Source organism: Vipera berus (assembly GCF_964194415.1).
Source record: "Vipera berus genome assembly, chromosome: 4".
Classification (NCBI taxonomy): Eukaryota; Metazoa; Chordata; class Lepidosauria; order Squamata; family Viperidae; genus Vipera; species Vipera berus.
The window spans coordinates 36,494,515-36,516,002 of NC_138206.1; the positions used below are offsets into that span (position 1 = coordinate 36,494,515).

At 39.6% G+C, this 21,488-nt stretch overlaps 1 protein-coding gene across 1 annotated transcript; it reads right to left on the minus strand.

Moving 5' to 3' along the window:
* Positions 1-6,271: 6,271 nt before the first annotated feature.
* Positions 6,272-21,132, minus strand: GUCA1C (guanylate cyclase activator 1C; the record flags this gene model as incomplete). Its single annotated transcript, XM_081326553.1, has 4 exons — positions 6,272-6,722; positions 9,803-9,890; positions 12,294-12,443; positions 20,941-21,132. 4 exons carry the CDS (start codon positions 21,130-21,132, stop codon positions 6,610-6,612), a joined length of 543 nt encoding a protein of 180 aa, XP_081182679.1. The 3' UTR covers positions 6,272-6,609.
* Between the last annotated feature and the right edge of the window lie 356 nt (positions 21,133-21,488).

Consider the following 21,488-nt stretch of genomic DNA (forward strand, 5'->3'; position numbering starts at 1 on the left):
GATATAGTCTAGTTTTTTGGAAAGAGAACACTGGCCACTTTATCCCTTTTTTGTAATATTAGTATATAAAATTTGTTCCACAAAGTTTGATATAATTCAGCAATTTGACAGAATGTGGTTGTACTTTTTTTAAAGTGTGGGAAGTCAGCTCCCCAGAGAAGGAAATATTAAAAGGGAAGAAAAATATATTTCCTCAAAGGATCTTAAAGAGGCAAGAAAACATGCCCAGTTTTCTTAATAGCCCCACGTCTCCCTTCCCCAAGCAGAAACCAGTTTTATAGAAATGCAGATGTAAACCATCAGGAAGGTTGCAGGCCCCCAGCTGGGAGATTAAGAATACAAAGACACCTAAAATCTACATACCCCACCCCCAGGAAAGCAGGATATGACCTTGGGACATAATAGGATTAACCCACCACCATCAAGAATACCAGAAAGGCACACCTAGACTCAGGTCAGAATATGTGACACAGGAAATACAAAGCCTGAAACAGGAAATAATTCCAAACAAAAAGCTCCAGAGGGTATAAAAACCCACTCCCTACATGTGCTCAGTCCTTTTTCTGTCAGACATCTTCCTGTCTGGTTCTCTTCTCCAATAAATTACAACCTTCTTCCCAAAGCAGTTGCCATGTTTATTCCCAGCTTGGATGAACCACGATGAAGACCTTTCTTCCAACAAAAGCAAGTAACAACCAATTTTAGACTAAAAGCAGTTAAGTAAATTAAACAGCTCAGTGCATGAGTCAACATTTTGTTATTTAGACAAAGTGAAATAACTGGTTGCTGATTGTTCTTTGGACAGAAAACAGATACTGACACACACATACAAACACACATATATGTATGTAGTTTATCAAAGTTTTACACCCATCTCGCCTAAGTGACCTTTGAAAATAGCTACATTGGATGAGTTGCACTGCCACTTAAGATTCAATCTGCTTTTATTTATTTTTTCTTGAATCCACAAATGGTGCTGAACATTATGACCAAAAATGTCACTATATTTCCGTTCCCTTTGATCCCAGGGACAGCAAAGGAATAAATAAATGATAATTTCACATTGTAATTATTGCAACAGCCCTAAACTACTCTTAAAACATCAACATTTACAATATTGGGATAGAAGAATAAAGAAGGTTTTATAGAAAATAATAATAAACTAAAGCTACACACTCTTCTCCAAGCTTCCCCACCCCTTTTTACTTTGCCTCTTCTTTCTGTGTCTGGAAACTAAAATAAAAAATTACTCCTCTGAGGAGTAAAATGAGGGGAAAAGCGGGGAGGATGTGTACGAGACGAGCACAAACAGTATCCTTTAAAACATTTTTTAAAAGAATGTGTGTGTGTGTGTGTTTCTGTGTGTGTTTCTGTGTATAGGATGACCAGGCAGCAGCAAACTCACCCAGAAGGCGCTCTTGTGTCTGGGGACTTCAATCAAGTTTGTCTGAAGACAGTTCTCCCCAAGTTTGTACAGTATGTGCAAGTTCCCACCAGAGGGAAGAACACTTTAGACCACATGTATTCTAATCTGAAACAGGCATACAGAGCTTTCCCTCTCCCCCACCTGGGTACATCCGACCATCTTTCACTCCTGCTGTGCCCAAAGTATGTCCCTCTCAGGAAAAGAACGCAGGCAGTCACGAAAAGGGTCAAAACCTGGCCAGTGGGTGTTCTCAGCCAGTTGCAGGACTGCTTTGAAACCACTGACTGGAGTGTATTCGAAGAACAAGATCTGAATGCATACACAGATGCCGTACTCTCTTACATTAGAACATGCACTGATAGTGTAACAACAGAAAAGTGCGTTAGAGTTTATGGGAACTGTAAACCCTGGATGACTGCAGAGATACGAACACTCCTGAGAGCCTGGGATTCTGCCTTTAAGGCAGGGGACAGGGACACATACAGAGAGGCCAGGGCAAATCTTAGAAGAGGCATTAGGATGGCGAAACAGCAATATAAACATAAGGTGGAGAACCACATAGCAGACAACAATACAAGGCAAGTGTGGCAGGAACTGCAGCAATTAACCAACTACAAGGGCAGTACGAGGAGCATGGTAAACACTGATGCCTCGTTGGCTGAGGAGCTGAATATCTTCTTCACTTGCTATGAGGTAAAAAGACCAGACCCCGTAGCCTCTGCTGGCCGACCTTCTGATTTTCAGCAACTCACCCTAACTGAAGACCAAGTGAGAACTGTATTGAAGGCTGTGAATCCCAGCAAAGCCGCAGGCCCAGATGGGGTGCTGGGGATAGTGGTTAGGAATTGTGCCGACCAATTAGCAATGGTCCTGACAAGGATTTTTAACATCTTGCAAACGGCATGTGTACCATCGTGCTTGAAAGCAGCTACCATTGTCCCAGTCCCCAAGAAAACTGCAGTTGAGTGCCTGAATGACTACAGATCTGTTGCAATACGACCGTGGTGGGTCTTATTACAGGTGGGGATGAGACAGCATACAGGGCAGAGGTACAAAAATTATCCATATGGTGTAGTAACAACAACTTGCACCTGAACATCGGCAAGATGAAAGAGATGGTGCTAGACTTCCGGAGGAAAAAGGAGGAACCTGCCCCACTTTACATCGGGGAGGACTGTGTGGAGAGAGCTTCCTCCTTTAAGTTTCTGGGAGTCTACCTCTGCGAAGATCTTACCTGGAAAGTTAATACAACCCAGGTGCCAGAAAGGCCCAATAGAGGCTTCACTTTCTCAGAGTCTTGCGGAAGAACAGGGTAGAACAATGGCTTATGACCCTCTTTTACCGGTCTACTATAGAGAGCGTCCTCTCGTATGGTATTGTGGTTTGGTATGCTGGTCTGACACCCGCAGATAGGCATTACAGAGGGTGGTGAGCACAGCACAAGACATTGTGGGCTGTCCCCTGACACCACTGGATGACATCGCCAGGGCTCACTGCCTTGGAAGAGTGAGGAAAATTCTCAGGGATGACACACACCCTGGATGGTATCTCTTTACTCTCCTAGCATCGGGTAGGAGATATAGGAGTATAGCCAGCTGCACCAACAGGCTGAAAAAACAGCTTTTATCCATGGGCTATTAGGCTTTTGAACGGGAAATATTTTTTATAAACTTTATGCATAATTGACTTGCGAGGCTGGTGTGTTGTGCAATTAGTTCACATGGTATAATAAGATGGAGGGTTTGTGTCACTGTAAGCTGGGGGGTGGGGGCACGAAGGGAGGCTCAGCCAATCTCAATGTATACATGGTTGTACTTTGACAATAAAGGTTCATTTCATTTCATTTCATATAGGAGAGGAACAGACTGTAGGTGCAGTGGGTTCACTTATTCCTCTATGACTGAGCCCATAGGGTGATAGGTTGGTGGTTGTATATCCTGGCTATTTTTTTTCTTCTGTTCAGTTATGTCTGATTCTCAGAAACTTCCAGGACAAGTCCCTGTGGTTTTCTTGGCAAGGTTCCTCAGAAGTCCTTTGACATTGTCTCTTTCTTAGCCTGAGAGAAAGTGACTGGCCCAAAGCCACCCAATTGACTTTATGGAACTAGAACTCATACTCTCCCAATTCTAGCCTACTACGCCATTCTGGCTAGGATATATTCTGTGTATATCCTGTTAGTATTTTCAGTTACATTGACCAGCAGGAGGCACCACATGGGATTTTGCCCATGAGGCTAGTGAAATGTTACCTTATGGGCTGAAACTTTCTGTGAATTGAACTCCTAGTTCTGCACAGTTTAGATAACTATATACAGTGCATGTCAATAATACTATATATTATCTACTGTATAAAAATAGAAAATTTTGTTCTGCCGAAGTCATATGCAGAAGTCATGTAAAAATTGTTATATGAGAACTTTAAAAGAATATGGATTGTACAGATCATTCCGATTTGATCACTTTTTGACACTGTTGAAAAACCAGCATTTCATAAGTTTAATTCCTAGTAGAGGGCATATGGAGTGTAAAGATCCTTTATGTAGCATTAGTAATGTAAATATATGTAAATGATGTAAAATCAGAATCACCTATATGTGCAAAGTAACAGGAATGGAAAAACGTAGGGCTTCTAACATAAAATTTACAACATGATACAACATCTAACTATACTAGTGGCCTATTCCCTAGTAACATCCTAAAACTGGAGGAATTTATGATTTTTTGTTCCTACTTCTTCTGGAATTACAGCCAATTATCTGAACATTTTTCTTGTTTTCCCAGTTTTTGTTTCAACTTCCCAGATTACTGTCTTTTGACTAAAAAAGAAATCTGGGAGAGGAGGGTTAGCAAAATGTGCTAAAGTTTATTCCAGGGAAGTGTGTACAGGTTATCCTCGACATATGACTGCAATTGAGCCCAACGTTTCTGTTGCTAAGTGAGACATTTGTTAAGTGAATTTTGCCCCATTTTACGACTTTTCTTACCACAGGTTACCAAAGGTTGTTAAGTGAGTCACTGCAGTTGTTAAGTTAGTAACATGGTTGTTAAGTGAATCTGGCTTCCTCATTGACTTTGCTTTTCCGAAGTAGAAAAAGGGATCATGCAACTCCAGGACACTGCAACCATCATAAATATGACTCAGTTGCCAAGAGTCTAAATTATGATCATGTGACTATGGCAATGCTGCAAAGGCTGGAAGTGTGAAAAACGGTCATGTCACTTTTTTCAATGCCGTTGTAACTTCGAATGATCATTAAATGAATGCTTGTAAGTTGAGAACTACCTGCATTCTGTCCCTTTCTGCCATTACTTTTATCATGGAGGCTGTAGTTTAGTGAATGTTGGCTAACTATCGATGGCAATTACAATGATCAGTTATAGAAATCCTTAAACAGCTAATAATCTGAGGCAAATTTCATCTATTCAGTTTAATTAGAAACAGAGATGTTTTTTTCTATATTTACTTATCAACAAACAATAAAACAATACAATAGAAAACAACACAATACAAAGAATGAATTCTGAGAAAGTTCAGGGAAATGAGATTTCAAAAAGAGGCTCACTTTAATAAAACTACACAGAGTGCAGTTGTAAGGAACACAGAAAAAAAACTAAAATATGATTTTTAAAGCTTACCATGATAACAAAAAAAGCAAGAGATTTAAAAAATGTAGCATTTACACAAATTGACATGTACTAAGGAGGTTGAGGGACACAGTATAGTTTAGCCTGAGAACAAAAGGTTAAATAGGATGCTTTCTGTGTAGGAAAGAAAATATTTCTGTTTCAGGAGAGAGAAAAATAGGCCTGTTGGGCATTGTCAAGCTACTTTCAATAGCTTAGGCAGGGGTGTCAAACTCAATTTCATTGAGGGCCGCATCAGCATTGCAGTTGCCCTCAGGGGGCCAGGTGGGTATGGCCAGGGTGGGCGTGGCCTACTGGGTGGGCGTGGCTAGAGTGCGTATGGCCTAATGGGTGGGTGTGGCCAGCTCTACATCGTTGGCATCAAGGGTGCCTATGGGGGCCTGGGCAGGAGTGGGACAGATCTGAGGGTCTCTGGCAGAAGGAGGGTCTCTGGGCCAGGGCCAAGGCAGTGGGGGGCCGTTCCCTCACTGTTTCCAGGATGGCTTCACGGGCCACATGAAACCACTTTGTGGGCCGGATCCGGCCCCTGGGCCTTTTGTTTGACACGTCTGGCTTAGGGCGATGAAGATTTATTTTGGACTTTCTCAGTTCTGGATTTGGGAAACTGTCAATAATATATCAGACAGAAAAACAACAACGTGTGCCCAGTTTTTCCCCTCTTCCTGGACTGAAGAGAGAGGGGAATTTTTAGTATTTTTAGTATATAAAGTTAGGGAAATTACTTAGGTGGCAAATCTGAACATAGGAATTACATATTGTTCTAATAATGTCTGAAGATTTCATCTTTTTTCCAGATTCAGAAAACTTTTAGAGTCAGATATAGGAGTGTGCGTGCATGGCTGTATGTACTGTTGCACCATTACTGTAAAGGATGTTGTCAGAAGCCAACAGACAGAAAAAGGAAAGTTTTACTTGACATAGGAATATGTAATTTTGGAATGGCTGAAAACTGCTTCTCCAAAAGCAATAATAAGAAAAATATATGAAAACGGGGAAAGAACTCTAGGAGAAGAGGTAATTTTAATAATTACCTTTAAATTGTGTTATTGTTAAATATATGTTTCATATAATATATTGGAATTAATCTTTGATAGCTGAAGACAAAGTTTTGAAATGCATCCTCTGAAATGCATCCTCGTAATTATTTCCTCAAATTTGTCTCATTTCAACTGATACATCAATCAGAATAGAGCTGGATAAAAGCTATTGTATCTTATGAGAAAAAAATGGAAGGGACAATAGATGAACTGTTCTGAGGTAATAATCTGTCTAGACCAGGGCTGTCAAACTGCCAGCCTGTGGGCTGGATGTGTCACGGTAAAACGTCGTCTACCCTATTGCCGGCAATGGGGAAAAAGTCACAATAAGTTGCGACACGACACATGACATCTTGAGTTTGACACCCGTGGTCTAGACCATCTTATGCTTTGAATAGTGGATGGGAAATGTAACAGTCAGTCTTGGTATTTGATATTATATTTCTTATATTCTTTTTGTCATAAGTACCGTTTAGAATAGGTGTGAGATGCTGTGTCTTCTCTAACTTTGTATAATTTTCAGTACGTTGGAGAGCTCAAAGCTCTTCGAAATGACTTCCCGGAAATGTTCATCCTTTTCCATTTCATTCATGAATTCTTCTAAGGTCAGTTCCCCTATTATGAAAACAATATACACTTCTTAAGACTCAAAATTTTGTAGACTGACATTTTCTGTCTTGGAATTGGGGAAAACACTATAATTACCTCTACAATATTTATTACAGATAGTCGTTGAGTTACGAATGTAATGGAGCCTGTCCATTACAGTTGTAATGTTAACTGAATCATGTTAAATGAATTAGCCCCATCCCTCCTCTTCCCAATGCATTCATTAATCGAATGTGCGTTAAGAGCATATGAAGTATCTCAGGAGTGGCAAAGACTATGGGAGCCCTAGTGCAAGGACGAGACCACAGCCTCCAGCCACCTGAGGCCTCTCCCCACCCACTGAGATATCCCATGCTCCTTTCCACCCCTTGGGGTCCCCATAGCTGTTTGGGCTTTCTCTCTACCCATCACCCACTTACTTTGTGAAGATCTCCACAGCTCAAGTTGTTGCAAAGTTGTTTTCCTTAGTTCTTGCATTTTTACATACACTTCCATCCTCTTTGGAAAAGCGTATGTAACACGGAAGCGTATGTAAGAATGCGAGATTTATCGCATCTCTTGTTTTGTCCATGTGTGCCTTCTGCATATTTTCAGCAACAGTTTCCTAATAGAGCAGCAGCACCATTGCCAGGGTCTCCTGAGCCCTTGCAGAGGCATAGGTCAGCGCAGCTGCTGGGTGCCATGCCTGGGAGTTCCACACCACCTGCACTCACCTCCTGTACTGCCTTGGCTGCTGGGGCCCTTGTTCAACCAGGTGGAGAAACCCTGGGCTGGCCCCTCCCCTTTCCCATTGAGCCTCAGCATCTCTCACAAGTGAGCGTCGCCCTAGCCTACCACTTACTGGAGTGCCAAACTTGGCTGCATCTTGCCAATTGTGTTGTTGCAGAGCCAGATAGAGAGTTAGAGATATTGGCGCAAGAAAATTTGAAGTGGTGCACCTCTTGCTTGTCAGGTGCACTCTAGTAGAGATCTGGCAGGCATGGAGATACCTGAGGGCCAAGGGGCACCCTGAGGGAGGAGACCCTCTTCAAGGTGGGAACAACCGGATCTCTGACTGTGTGCCTGGCAAGCGAGGGGTATAGGGCAGCCGATGCACCAAGCTCTCCATTTCTCTATTCAGCTGCACAGTGGTGCAATTGGCGAGATCCAAGCAGGGTTGACTTCAGCTTTGGAGATCTTCCCAAGTTAAGTGAGTGATTGATAATAGGTGCAGAGGAACATGGAATGTGGTGGGCTACCAAAGCATACCCCATGTCTCTGGAGCCCTGGCAGGGCAGTATGGCGGGGGGGGGGGAATTGGCAGGGAACATGTTGCAGCCACTCTGCAGTTGGTCATAAGAGGAAAAACTGCTGTGGTGCTGCAACATATGTAACTTGGGACAGTATCATAAATACTTTTGGGGGAAATGTTGTAACTTTGAACCTTTGCTAAGTGAACTGTCATAACTCAAGGACTACTTGTACTTGGTAAAAAATAATATAGTTGCCCAACAATATCTCCAATTTGTGGGGAACCAAATATTCCATTCATTTGAAATTGCATTTGATGCATTTCTGAATCCTGCAGTTCCATCTGTAAAATAGACCCACATAAGAACTCATTTGTTAGATGAATAGAGCAGACTTCAATCTGTTGCATGACATTCTAATAATTAAAGGAAATGATATGGAGAGCCTAGACTGAGGAAGGCTGGAGATATGCACAGCTATGTGACTGCTTCAGGGTGAAAAATGGGGATAATGAAAACTGGGAAAAGAAACTCTTAAGCTCTAAGCAAATGTTGAGGTAGATAGTACAAACTCCTTGCTTCCTCAAGCTGCTTTTACTGAAACAATAAAAATGCAGAAGAAAAATATATTTGTCTTTGTGGGCCTATCTAATTTGAATCTCAGTTATTAGTTTCATTTTAATGTGTCAAAATAATGAGTCTCTCATCTGCCTTTAGCTCTGCATATTTATTCCATTCTGATCAATTTTATATTGCAAGGAATAGTGTAAGTTTTTCTTAAATATTTCTTTTTGGAATTGATTGTTGCTACTTAGGGGGTTATTGAATGTGACAATAAACTGAGATTTATAATTACGATAGAGCTTAACTAAAAAAAAGCAGATTTCCCTAACATACAACCAAAGCAAGAATATCTTATGTAATAATGCAACTGAAGAATGCTAGGTACAATTATCCTGTTCCATCTGGATAAAAATATAGCTTGCGACATTTCAAACATTCATGTTTCTCACTTTGATTCTCATGGCAAGATTCAGCACTTTGCTTCTAAAAAACACAGAATATATATACATATATGTGTGTGTGTGTGTGTGTGTGTGTGTATACACATACATACATATATATACACATATATGCAATTAATTATGGTACAGTTAATTTGTAAGAATCTCTGTAAACCAATTTAATAAAATTTGCTCAACAAAGAATACAAAAATAAAGAATGAAATGAATGAACCATGCTTTTCTCCATTCTCTTTCTCTGCTGTCTTCGATTTCATCTTGCTGCAAACACACAGTGAGATCAAGCCATACAGTCTAAAAGACTCTTTGAATTTAAAAAAATCAACTTTTGCTTTATACAGTGTCCATCATATAGTAATCTTCTTATCTAATTAGATCAATTTCAATCAGTTATGTTATTTCTGAAGTATATACATGTAAGGGACACGGTAGCTCAGTGGGTTAGGACACTGAGCTTGTTGATCAGAAGATCGGCAGTTTGGCGGGTCGAATCCTGAGTGCCGCGTAGCAGAGTGAGTGCCTGTTACTCGTCCCAGCTTCTGCCAACCTAGCAGTTCGAAAGCACGTAAAAATGCAAGTAGAAAAATAGGGACCACTACGGTGGGAAGGTAACAGTGTTCCATGTGCCTTTGGCGTCTAGTCATGCCAGCCACATGACCACGGAGATGTCCTCGGCCCTAGAGTTGGAAACGACTAGCACGCATGTGCAGGGGAACCTTTACCTTTATATACATGTGGCTAACTCTATAGATATATCAACAAAATGCTTTTACCAAATTGCAAAGTCGTTTCAAAATAATGAAAATAAAGATTTCAAGATGTATTTATCCTTACCATCATTGTTTGCATCTATCTTCTGAAAAATCAGGTTTGTCAATTCTTCAGGAGTCATGTCTTGGTTGTTATTGATGGTTTGAATAGCCTAAATAAATAAGAATGCAAAAATAACTACATTCATATTGCAAATATAAGAGGCAGCTTTTGTATACCCTGCACTTGAGGGATAGTTAGAAAAGCAATCCAGTTAAATCAACACTGAAAGCTAATCACATTATTTAAAAGAGACTAAAACTTTAGAGACTTAATAGCATAGTTTATGCTGAAATGCATATCACAGTGTTTTGATACTTAATTTTTTTTTAAAAAAAACTATTAATACTATTCTGCTTTTAATTTTTCATTGCAGCTGAAGAAATGAAGATGGTGATTGAATATATCAGTATTTATCCATGTAGAAACACCATAGGTTTACTAAAATACTATATGTGGAGGAGCCTGTGGAGATAATCCAGAAGCTACAACTGGCAGGTCAAAAGTATTCTGGCAGAGTAACATGTCTTCTAAAATCACTACACTGATTACTAGTAAGCTTAACGGGTCAGTTCAGAATACTGGCCAATACTTATGAAGTCTTCCATAATATAGCTAATATCTATTAGGCACTGTATGCTAGCATTGAATCTGTCCCTTGGGAATACCTTATAAGAGCTAATCCAACTTCAGAGGTAAACAGATGTAAACTACACAACTCTGAAACTCTGTCACCGGACATATGCTCAGCTCCAGGTCTCTTTTTACAATTCATATATTGGTTTACACTGTTTCATATTTTTACATCATTATAATCTGCTGTATAAGCTCTTCCTGTTGGGGCACACTATAAAAACATTAATAAAAACACTAAGAAGAAAATCAAAGCATAAAGTTGGAACGGGGTCATTTAAGTCAATGCAGGAATCCAAATCAAAACATGCATAACACAGAGAAGCCTAAATTATGAGCACTCCACTGCAGAAATCTTCTGAATGTTTGAACTGGCTTTTCTAAAGGGCCAAATTAGGTGTAATAACAGACAAAATTCTGGCGATAGAAATGACGATCAGAAATAATTCAACCTGAACATAATCTAGGTGGCCTTAGTTTTTGCTTGCTTAGTTCTTAATGACCTTTATGCTGGATATTTGTATTTATCTCTGTTCTGTAATTACATTAATGAAGAAATAATTAAATGTTAAAAGGCTAAAAATACCAGATATGGTGCACTGTTCCCATTTATGATAATATTTTCTTGCACTATACGAATAAAAAATGAACTTGGGAAAGAGCTTAAAATACAAAAACTATGTGAAGTAGTTTAAGTAGTTTTCTTCTTGTCCTGCTGTTATAGAAAAATCACTCGTATATACAAACATTCAACTCTTGGTGTTTCCTTCTTAAGTGTATGTGATTATTTGAACAAGAAGCTGTCCATCTGCACATAGATGAACACACATAATTTGTCCCAGGAACTCTCATATTTTTGGGGTTTGTTGTAATTCTAAGTCTTAAGTTGGATATTCTAGAAAAGAAATTAGATTAACTGCTGCCCTAAGTGATACAATAATTTTTTTAGGAGAGTTTTAAGTTTTTTCTATATTGGAATCACGTTAGTCATATATATAGTAATAGCACTTAGACTTATATACCGCTTCACAGTGCTTTATAGCACTCTCAAAATGATTTTACAGAGTTAACATATTTCTCCCAACAATGTGGTCCTCATTTTACCAACCTTGGAAGGATGGAAGGCTAAGTCAATCTTGAGCCAGTCAGGATCAAACTCCTGGAAGTGAGCAGTGAGTTAGCCTGCAATACTGCATTCTAACCATTGTGCCACCAAGGCTCTGATATATAGGAAGGCTTTTTCCTATGTAAAAAGGCTTGGGAACTATGATCCCTATATGAAAATAAACAGTTTTACTGTTTATGGCTAAACAGTTATTCTATTTGCAAAAATATGATTAAGAATCTCTGCCTTACCCTTTCAAATCTGTTTAAAACACAAAGAATGATAGTAATTGTGATACTGGGCACCTGGTAAAAAAGATAGTTGCATTTTTCCCCAGTTTCTTTGAATAATATGTAAAATAGCTGTGTAACTCAGTTCCTCCCATGAGCAATGAAACACTTGTCCCATCTACAAAGTTTGGTTCAATCCTTTCCACCATTGTGGTTCATCTCTAAATGTACTAAAATGTTTGGTTGTGATCACTCAGCACTATCTTAGGTAAAGCAGCTCCTTTGAATGTTCTTGAGCTAGATTACTTCCCCAAAATTCCAAGAGCCAATAGCAGCTTTGGATAGTTTCAGTTTCACCTAATGGAAGTGAGGAAAGCTCAGTGTAGATACGTATTGCCTTTGCCTCTGGGACAGCAAAGAAATCATAGGTGATAATTTGGCCATATATTTTTTATAACAGTTGTTAAATCAGTCAAAACATCAGCATGTTGACAATATTAAAATCCCATAGAATGATTTATCCTTGCAAATTTGAGCATTTACTCACCATTAAAATGCTTATTACTTCTTTTTTGTCAATTGTTCCGCTCCCATCAATATCATAAAGTTTAAAATACCATTTCAATTTTTGGTCAATTTTCCCACGTATCACCAGATTTATAGCAGCTAAAAGCTCCAAATAGTCAATAAATCCATCCTTTAAAAAAAGGGGGGATGTGGGGTGAGTAAATTTAAAAGTATATGAAATTGCATTTATTGTAACAATAATATTAATAAGAGAATAACTGGTTGCAAAAATAATTAAGGATGATTTGATGGCTTCTCCATCCTTTAATTTTCTTGCTACAGAAGATTCTCCCATTCAGAAAGAAGGAAAAAGGTCAGTAGAAGACCAGAAACAGAAAAAACTCACTGTCTATCCATAGATCATGAGAATAATAACAATGTAAAACAGAGACTTCCTCTCTATACCACCACTTCAGACTGCCCACTAGATTTTAAAAAGTAAAACTTTGCTGCTGTTACAGCAAACCAGAACTGTTCATTATGAAATGGCAGTTCCACATCAAGAAACGTTTCTAGCCCCTTAGAAGAACAACCTCACTGTCTCATTCTACTGCAGCTCAAATTTCTGTTAAAGCAATTTTACAAAAAGCACATTGTCAATAATCTAAGTGATGCTAGCAGAGTGTGTGGTTGATAGCAGTTGTTTGCTCCATGTGAAAAATAGCAATGTAAGTTGTTCATCTATTGAAAAGGCTAGTCATATCAGGTATGTCATGGAATTTTCACAAAAAAATGAGCACAATGCTGAGGGGAAAAAATCGAATCGTTATTCAATGATTATGAGTGCCTGCTTTGCAAGAACGGAATCCTGAACAATAGAAAGGAAGAGAACATTATACATTTTAGGATTGAGGGCGGGACATGTGAATGAGCTTATTTATGGACACAGTTTGAGCAAGTGAGACAGGTGTTTAAACAAAGAAAAATGTATTAGCAAGCAAAGCTGCTGAGAATTCCATTGTTAAAAGGATGGCTCTTTCACCTATTTCACAGATGAACTTATTTTAGGTGAGGAATGTTCATTATTTTCTTTTTGATAGGATTAAAAAGCTTTTTGGGTAGCAGAAAGATAGCCAATAATGAGTTATGCATTAGCCAAGGATGGGAAGGATTCTGTAGCTTTATTATTATTATCATCACAATTGATTCAGTACTTTTGATTTATTTTATTTTCAGGCATTTGATACCCTACCCTATCAGTGCTTATTCTAAAAAAGGTTCCAAGGTGTTCCATTAAAATGTACTCATATAAAGATATATAAAACTCTGCCATGGCGGCTAATCCAAACTTCACTGCAATACATTGATGAGAAAGATGCAGAGTAGGTCAACAATAGGTAAGTGGCAAAAACTAAGGCTTGAATATACAGTCAAGTACTGGGTCATCAGAAACAAAAGAAGTGATGTACTAATACCACTTTACAATGCTTTGGTAAGGCCACACCTGGAATACTGCATCCAGTTTTGGTCACCACGATGTAAAAAAGATGTCGAGACTCTAGAAAGGGTACAGAGAAGAGCAACAAAGATGATTAGGGGGCTAGAGGCCAAAACATATAGGGAACGGTTGCTGGAATTGGGTATGTGTAGTTTAACGAAGAGAAGAGTGAGGGGTGACATGATAGCAGTGTTCCAATATCTCAGGGGCTACCACAAAGAAGAGGGAGTCAAGCTATTCTCCAAAGCACCTGAAAGCAGGACAAGAAGCAACGGATGGAAACTAGTCAAGGAGAGAAGCAACCTAGAACTAAGGAGAAACTTCCTGACAGTTAGAACAATTAACCAGTGGAACAATCTGCCTCCAGAGGTGGTGAATGCTCCAACACTGGAGGTTTTTAAGAAGAGACTGGACAGCCATTTGCCTGAAATGGTATAAGGTTTCCTGCCTGAGCAGGGGGTTGGACTAGATGACCTCCAAGGTCCCTTCCAACTTATTATTATTATTATTAAAGCATCAAGGCCCTGGTGGAAAGTCAGAGTTTAATAGAAAAATACAGCAGAGACCAATGGATGGTGCCTCTCAAAATCTCAGATATTTCTACACCAACAAACAGCATGCAAAATAAACAGGATATCTATAAAACTAGAGATCCTAACTCAGAAATAGAAATATGTGATTGTTATCATTGAAAGGTTATGGGATGATATTTATGTTTGGCACACAACACTGGAAAGCTGCTACTTGTGCAAAAGGAGCAGATCCAACAGAAAGAAGAGGGGAAGCAAGTGTTTTATTTAGCACTCGCCTACTCTAGTGACCTAGAATTGCTCAAGCAACAGTCCAGGATTGACTGTACTGGTCCTGGGGCGCAGTTGGGCTTGCTGCTGGTGTACCTTTCGCCTAGTCTGAGCTTCTTGACATTCTCTCAGGGTTGGTGACTGAGTTCCCCAAACTCATAGTTTTGGGTGACTTCAATCTACCATCCCTGGGAGGATCATCTGAGTTAGCTCGGGAGTTCATGGCTTCCATGATGGCCATGGACCTGATGCAAGTAATTCATGGACCGACTCATGAGGGAGGCCACACCCTTGACTTGGTTTTCTTATCTGGACGGTGGTTAGATGATCTTGGTGGGGGCTCTCCAATTGTTATGCCCCTGTCATGGACCGATCATCATCTCCTACGGCTGGTCTTCCGTTTTGCCACTCCCCGCCGTGGGTGTGTGGAGCCAATTAGATGGTACTGCCCCAGGCGCTTAATGGACCCTGATAGGTTCCAGCGAGCGCTGGGACCCCCACCTGCCTCCGTTGCTCACAACTCGGCGAATGCCTTAGTGGAAGCCTGGGAAAGGGCAGCCACGGAGGCACTTGACCCTTGCGGCCCCTGACTCGGGGCAGATCCCAGCGAGCTCCATGGTTCTCCGTGGAGCTTCGGGAGATGAAGCGTCAGAGACGGGGCCTAGAGAGCTGTTGGAGGTCCAGCCGATCCGAATCCGACCGATTGCGACTAAGAACCTATATGAGGTCTTATCTCGCAGCGATAAGGGTGGCGAGGTCTAACCACTTCGCTACCCTTATCGCGTCCGCAGATAACCACCCGGCCACCCTGTTTAGGGTGACCCGCTCCCTCCTTAATCAGGAGGTGAGGGAGGAACCCTTGCAGGGTCATGCCGAGGAGTTTAGTCAACATCTGTCGGACAAAATCGCTCGGATTCGGACCGGTCTGGACTCCGACTGGGCAGAGTCTGATGATCAGGACACGAGCGGGCTTGTCGATATTATCTGGGAGGAGTTTGATTCTGTGACTCCAGAGGAAGTGGACAGGATTATGGGGAGGTTGAGCTCTACCACATGTTTATTGGACCCGTGCCCTTCCTGGCTGGTTTATGCAGCTCGGGAGGGGACACGAGGCTGGTTCCAGGCGGTTATATCTGCTTCTTTGAGTGAGGGTAATTTCCCCGCCGCCTTGAAGGAGGCGGTGGTGAGACCTCTCCTCAAGAAGCCCGCCTTGGACCCAGCTGTGTTAAATAACTTTCGTCCGGTCTCCAACCTTCGCTTTCTTGCGAAGGTTGTTGAGAGTGTGGTGGCGCATCAGCTCCCTCTGGTCCTGGATGAAGCGGATTATCTAGACCCGTACCAATCGGGTTTCAGGCCCGGGCACAGCATGGAGACGGCATTGGTCGCTCTGGTGAATGATCTCTGGAGGGCCCGGGACAGGGAACATTCCTCTGTCCTAGTCCTATTAGACCTCTCAGCAGCGTTCGATACCATCGACCATGGTATCCTGCTGCGGCGTCTCAGGGAATTGGGAGTGGGAGGCACAGTCTTTCAGTGGTTCTCCTCCTATCTCCTTGGATGTTCGCAGTCGGTGTTGGCAGGGGGGCAGAGGTCGACCTCGAGGCCTCTCACTTGTGGAGTCCCTCAGGGGTCGGGCCTCTCGCCTCTCCTGTTCAACATCTATATGAAACCGCTGGGTGAGATCATTCGTGGTTTTGGAGTTGGGTATCATCAGTACGCTGATGATACCCAGCTTTTTATTTCGACCCCAAACCACCCCAGTGATGCCCTCGACGTGATGTCCCGTTGCCTGGAAGCGGTTCGGGTCTGGATGGGGAGGAACAGACCTCAACTCAACCCCGACAAGACTGAGTGGCTGTGCATACCGGCATCCTGGGATATTCAGAATATTCCACCTCTTTCCATGGGGGGTGAGCTTTTACCCCCCGTAGATAGGGCTCGCAACTTGGGAGTCCTCCTAGATTCACAGCTTACTTTGGAAGATCACATAGTGGCCGTGACTAGGGGGGCCTTCGCCCAGGTTCGCCTGGTGCGCCAGTTGCGACCCTATCTAGACCGGGATGCCCTGTGTATGGTCACTCATGCGCTCGTGACCTCTCGTTTAGACTACTGCAACGCTCTCTACATGGGGCTGCCCTTGAAGACCACTCGGAGGCTCCAACTGGTACAGAATGCAGCCGCGAGAGTTGTGTTGGGAGTCTCCCGATACTCCCATGTTACACCTCTGCTCCGCGAGCTGCATTGGCTCCCAGTTGTCTTCTGGGTGAGGTTCAAGGTGCTGGTATTGACCTACAAAGCCCTACATGGCATGGGTCCGGAATACCTTGGGGAGCACCTGCGGCCGGCATCAACTTCCCTCCACCCAATACGCTCCCACAGAGAGGGTCTCCTCAGGGTGCCTCCGGTCAAAGAATGCCGACTGGTGGCCCCCAGGGGGAGGGCCTTCTCTGTGGGCGCGCCGGATTTATGGAAACATCTTCCGGTTGATCTCCAGATGGCGCCCGACCTTCGCTCCTTCCAGCGCGATCTAAAGACGTATCTTTTTGAACAAGCTGGCCTGGCCTGATGGGAGGGGGTTGGGTTTTTATTGTTATTTTAATATTTGTATTTACTGTTTTTAGTGGGCATATATTTAATCCTTTTTAACTTTTGTAACTCTGTATTTTTTATGCTTGCCCTGTTCACCGCCCTGAGTCCTTCGGGAGAAGGGCGGCATATAAATAAAATAATAATAATAATAATAATAATAATAATAATAATAATAATAATAATAATAATAATAATAATAATAATAATAATAATTATTATTATTATTATTATTATTATTATTATTATTATTATTATTATTATTATCTTTTGTTTCAGGTCTTTTAAAATCTACTGTTTGCTGGGCCAAATTGCCTTGGGCAATGCAGATTTACAAACTGCCACCTAAGTGTTTGTTTCTTTGATTTGTATCCTCTTTCATATGGAGTATCCTTCTCTTTTCATTTTAGAATGCCAGGTATGTAGTGCGATATGCTCATTTTCTTTTTCAGATATAATTCCTGGGGTCTCTTCAATGGTTCTTTTGGAAAAATCATTTTTGTTTAAATCATAAGTAGACAGGTTACAAGCAATCTCATTGAATTTAGTGGAGAAATACATTTGCAGGATTAAATCCTTAATAATACCATCAAATGTATAGCAAAAATAGCTTTTTATCTAATACTTTTAATTGGATGAGATCTTGGATATAAAAGAAATGATTGATTCCATAGGGAATGTCAGCGTTGTGACAACAGAAGAAACTGTAGCCATTTTATTGTTGTTGTTTATTGTAACTTTCTACTCTTTAGCTGGGGATTTTTCACATAGAATAAGTGGGGGGAGGGAGAGGTATGAGCATTCTTAATCATAACAATTGTACCTGCATTTTTAATCAAGGTTGTGAGAAAAGAATTTTGGCTGTAGGAGGGTGGTGGAGAAAAGCCCGCGCTTATTTGTCATTGGGGAATGTGATGTGTGACAGCTTGGTTTGGGGTGGGAATTACAACTTGTAACTTTGTTTCAGGGGAGGGAACTTTCAGTTTTGGGTTCAACTAGGTAAGTGCTGATATCTTGTTTTCAAATAAAATGTTCTCGAGGATGAATTTTTCGCCTTGAAGTTCTTTTGACTGGCTTCATTTATCGGAACCATGACAGGGATACAATTGTGACATAATTGAAATTGTTGAACTGTGAATGATACGTCCAAAGCAAATTTGTCAACAACTTGCAAAGAAAATGTCAGAGTATGTAAGTATGTCTGGACAAATGGCTGCATTTATGCAAGCTATGTGTATGAGACAGAAAAGGGGCATACTCAAAAGTGGATATAATGCATAGTTTAATCAGAATAAAACCATCATGTTTTAATAGTATGGAAGCATATAAACTTTTCTGACATGCATGGGAAAGGATACAATTAGTGCCTCCCATCATGGAATTTAAATATTTACAGTTTAATATTTGTTGATTTCTTTTATCAAATCATTTTTCTGAAAGAGTATTTTTATCATTTTTTGTGAATTTCTTTGAATTCTAAGAGATTACTAAGAATAATAGTGCAGAATAGATGAGTCCATCAATACCACTGGACTGCTACACAGTTGCTGGGAACTGAGATTCAGCAACTTCTGCAAAATTGTAAATATTCTGTTCGTAGACTAGAAGAAGTGCAGTCAAATCTGGTTCAACTTTACTACCGCTGAGTATTACCAACTGCAAAGAATTTCATTTTGCAATTTGTAAATTGTAAACAATAGATGTATTAAATATGTGCAAATTAACTCAAGTCTTGCTAAAGTCTGGCGCTTGTCTTCAGCACAGATATGGCAGAAAAGTGGGCACAATCATATTAAATGGATAGATGATGGCTTGAGGAATGTTACAATAAAAACACATGCTGTGTGTGTTTGTGTGTGTGTGTGTGCGCGCGCATCTTTTGTGAATCTATGCATATGAATAAGCAATTAAAATTGTGTGAGTTCACGGGTAGACAATCTCATTGGTGCCAGCCAGTGAGTGGGTAGACAATCCATGGAAATATTTTTAAAAATGACAGTGATTATGATTTAAAGCCTCCCAGAGTTGCCTTATACAGGAGATGGGCTGCAGAAAAAAATAAAAATAAAAAATAAATAAAATAAATAAATTTGAAATCACACGCTGCATAAGAAGCAGTCCTAAATATATACTATATATATATAGTATCTATCTATATATAGTATCTATCTATCTATCTATCTATCTATCTATCTATCTATCTATCTATCTATCTATCTATCTATCTATCTATCTATCTATCTATAAATATATACTATATATATAAATATATAACTCTGTGCCTAACCAAAACTCTTTCCAGGATCTCTGCAACTGTTTCAATGCTAAGAAAAAGTAATGAGAGCTAACTATGGTTCATATGAGTCACATTATTTTGACACTTCATAAAGGATTAGTGATATTATTTTTTCTCCTGAAGTTCTGCTTTTCTTTAAGCTCTTCTCATTACAAAGTACTATCTGCTAAGATCAATTTCTAATATTCTACAGTATTGTCACATTTTTCAAGCAAAAAAAATAGTGTGTAAATCAAGTATACTATAAGTCTCGGTGAAAGCAGTATAGTTGCTGGGCCTGTGGAAATACTGCTCATAAGTTTACCTTATATTCTTAAACTTGTATTTTATGGCAGATTGTATCTTCAGATAATAATGGTTGACATTAGTATCTTGTAATTTGTCTGAGCTAGGATTACACTTGACTTTAGCCAAAAGGCTGACATTAAGTCAATAATCCCCAAAGTACAAGTCAATCAATAATTCATACATATTTAATATGCCTAGTTTTTTTTCCAGGAAGACAATTAAAAAAAGTTTTATGAATACATTATGTATGATGAAAGAAACTGTCACAAATAAATTGTAAATAAAGAAAATTGTTTTTTAAAGTGTGTATCATCAGAAAAGCAAGCAAATATAAAACAAGTGAGTAAATATGATGCAACCACATTTGGAATATTATATACAGTTCTTATTGTATTTCAGAAAGAATATTGTACAGTAGTAATTGGATAAAATTAGAAAAAGATAAATTGTGGTAATGAAATATTACAACAACTAGGCAAAGTGACCAAAGGACTTACTATACAAGTATGATATGATATGTATGGTGGGCTCCAAAATTTCAAAGAATCATGTGACAAACTCATGAAAATTAATAATGAAGCATATTGATTGAATTTAATAGTTACTAGCTTTCTACAACCTCTAAAATTGAAGGCATAGAGCTGGCAACCATAGCTAAAGATGGCAATCGCTATTATATACATCTTAATTCTGTGCATCTCACAGATATCTGACCAATGTATAAAGCAACAGATGGAAGTAGATAGGTCTTTGTTGAAAGTAATCTTTTAATTATTTTATTTATTATTTTTCTTTAAAAATAATCGAATCAGAAAAACCAGTTAACATGCATATTTGAAAACACACTGATAATCATTTATGAAATTCTGCCAGCTTGAGAGGCTGTTTTCCCTTTTTGGCTTTTTTCCTTAGCTATCCTGTTCTGCATATATTAATATAAACTGTTAGCATACTCTGGGGATGGTATTTTTCCAAAAAACACAGTGTATGAGATATCAGGATAACTATCAGCTATAAAATATATTTTTAATCACTGATAAATTAAATCCCTGTTAAACAGGCATATACTCTTCTAGCTACATTTATATCTTGCAGAATCAATCTGGAAGGAATTGTAAATCAAATATGTCCGACATAAGATTCTAAAGTGTTCTGTATACAATAAATGAAAAACAGCACACAATTACCTAAAACTATGTACTATAGAAATAACCCTTACCTTATTTGTATCAAAAATATTGAATACTTTCTCAACATAATTATTTGCCTGAGGAGTTGAATTTTCAAGACCAAGGATCTTCTTGCATTCATATATGGTGAGTTGTCCAGATGGGCATTCTCTCATGAATTTTGCATACCACTGGTAATTTTCCATAGCAGTCATTTCCTCCATTGATTCATTAGCACCCATTTGGATGCAATTAATCTATCCTTCTTTCTTAAATTTGTTTCCACGATCACTTTCCCTCACTGCAGTGGCTCACGTTTAACTGGAATCAAAGGAACTCCAACACATGTAACAACTGTAAGCATCTTAAGATCACTATAGATTTAGTTTAAGTAAAAATAGAAGTGGGATTACCTTCAGCTCTACCAGTTAATATATATTTCTTTTACAACATTAACAGTCCTAAGGGAAATAGAAATATGTTACTGTTAAAAATAATTCATGCAGAAATAGCTATTATGATAATTTTATTACTAATCAACATTATATTTTGTATGTCGAGAAAAGAAAATCTATCCATTATATTTTTTAAACAACTA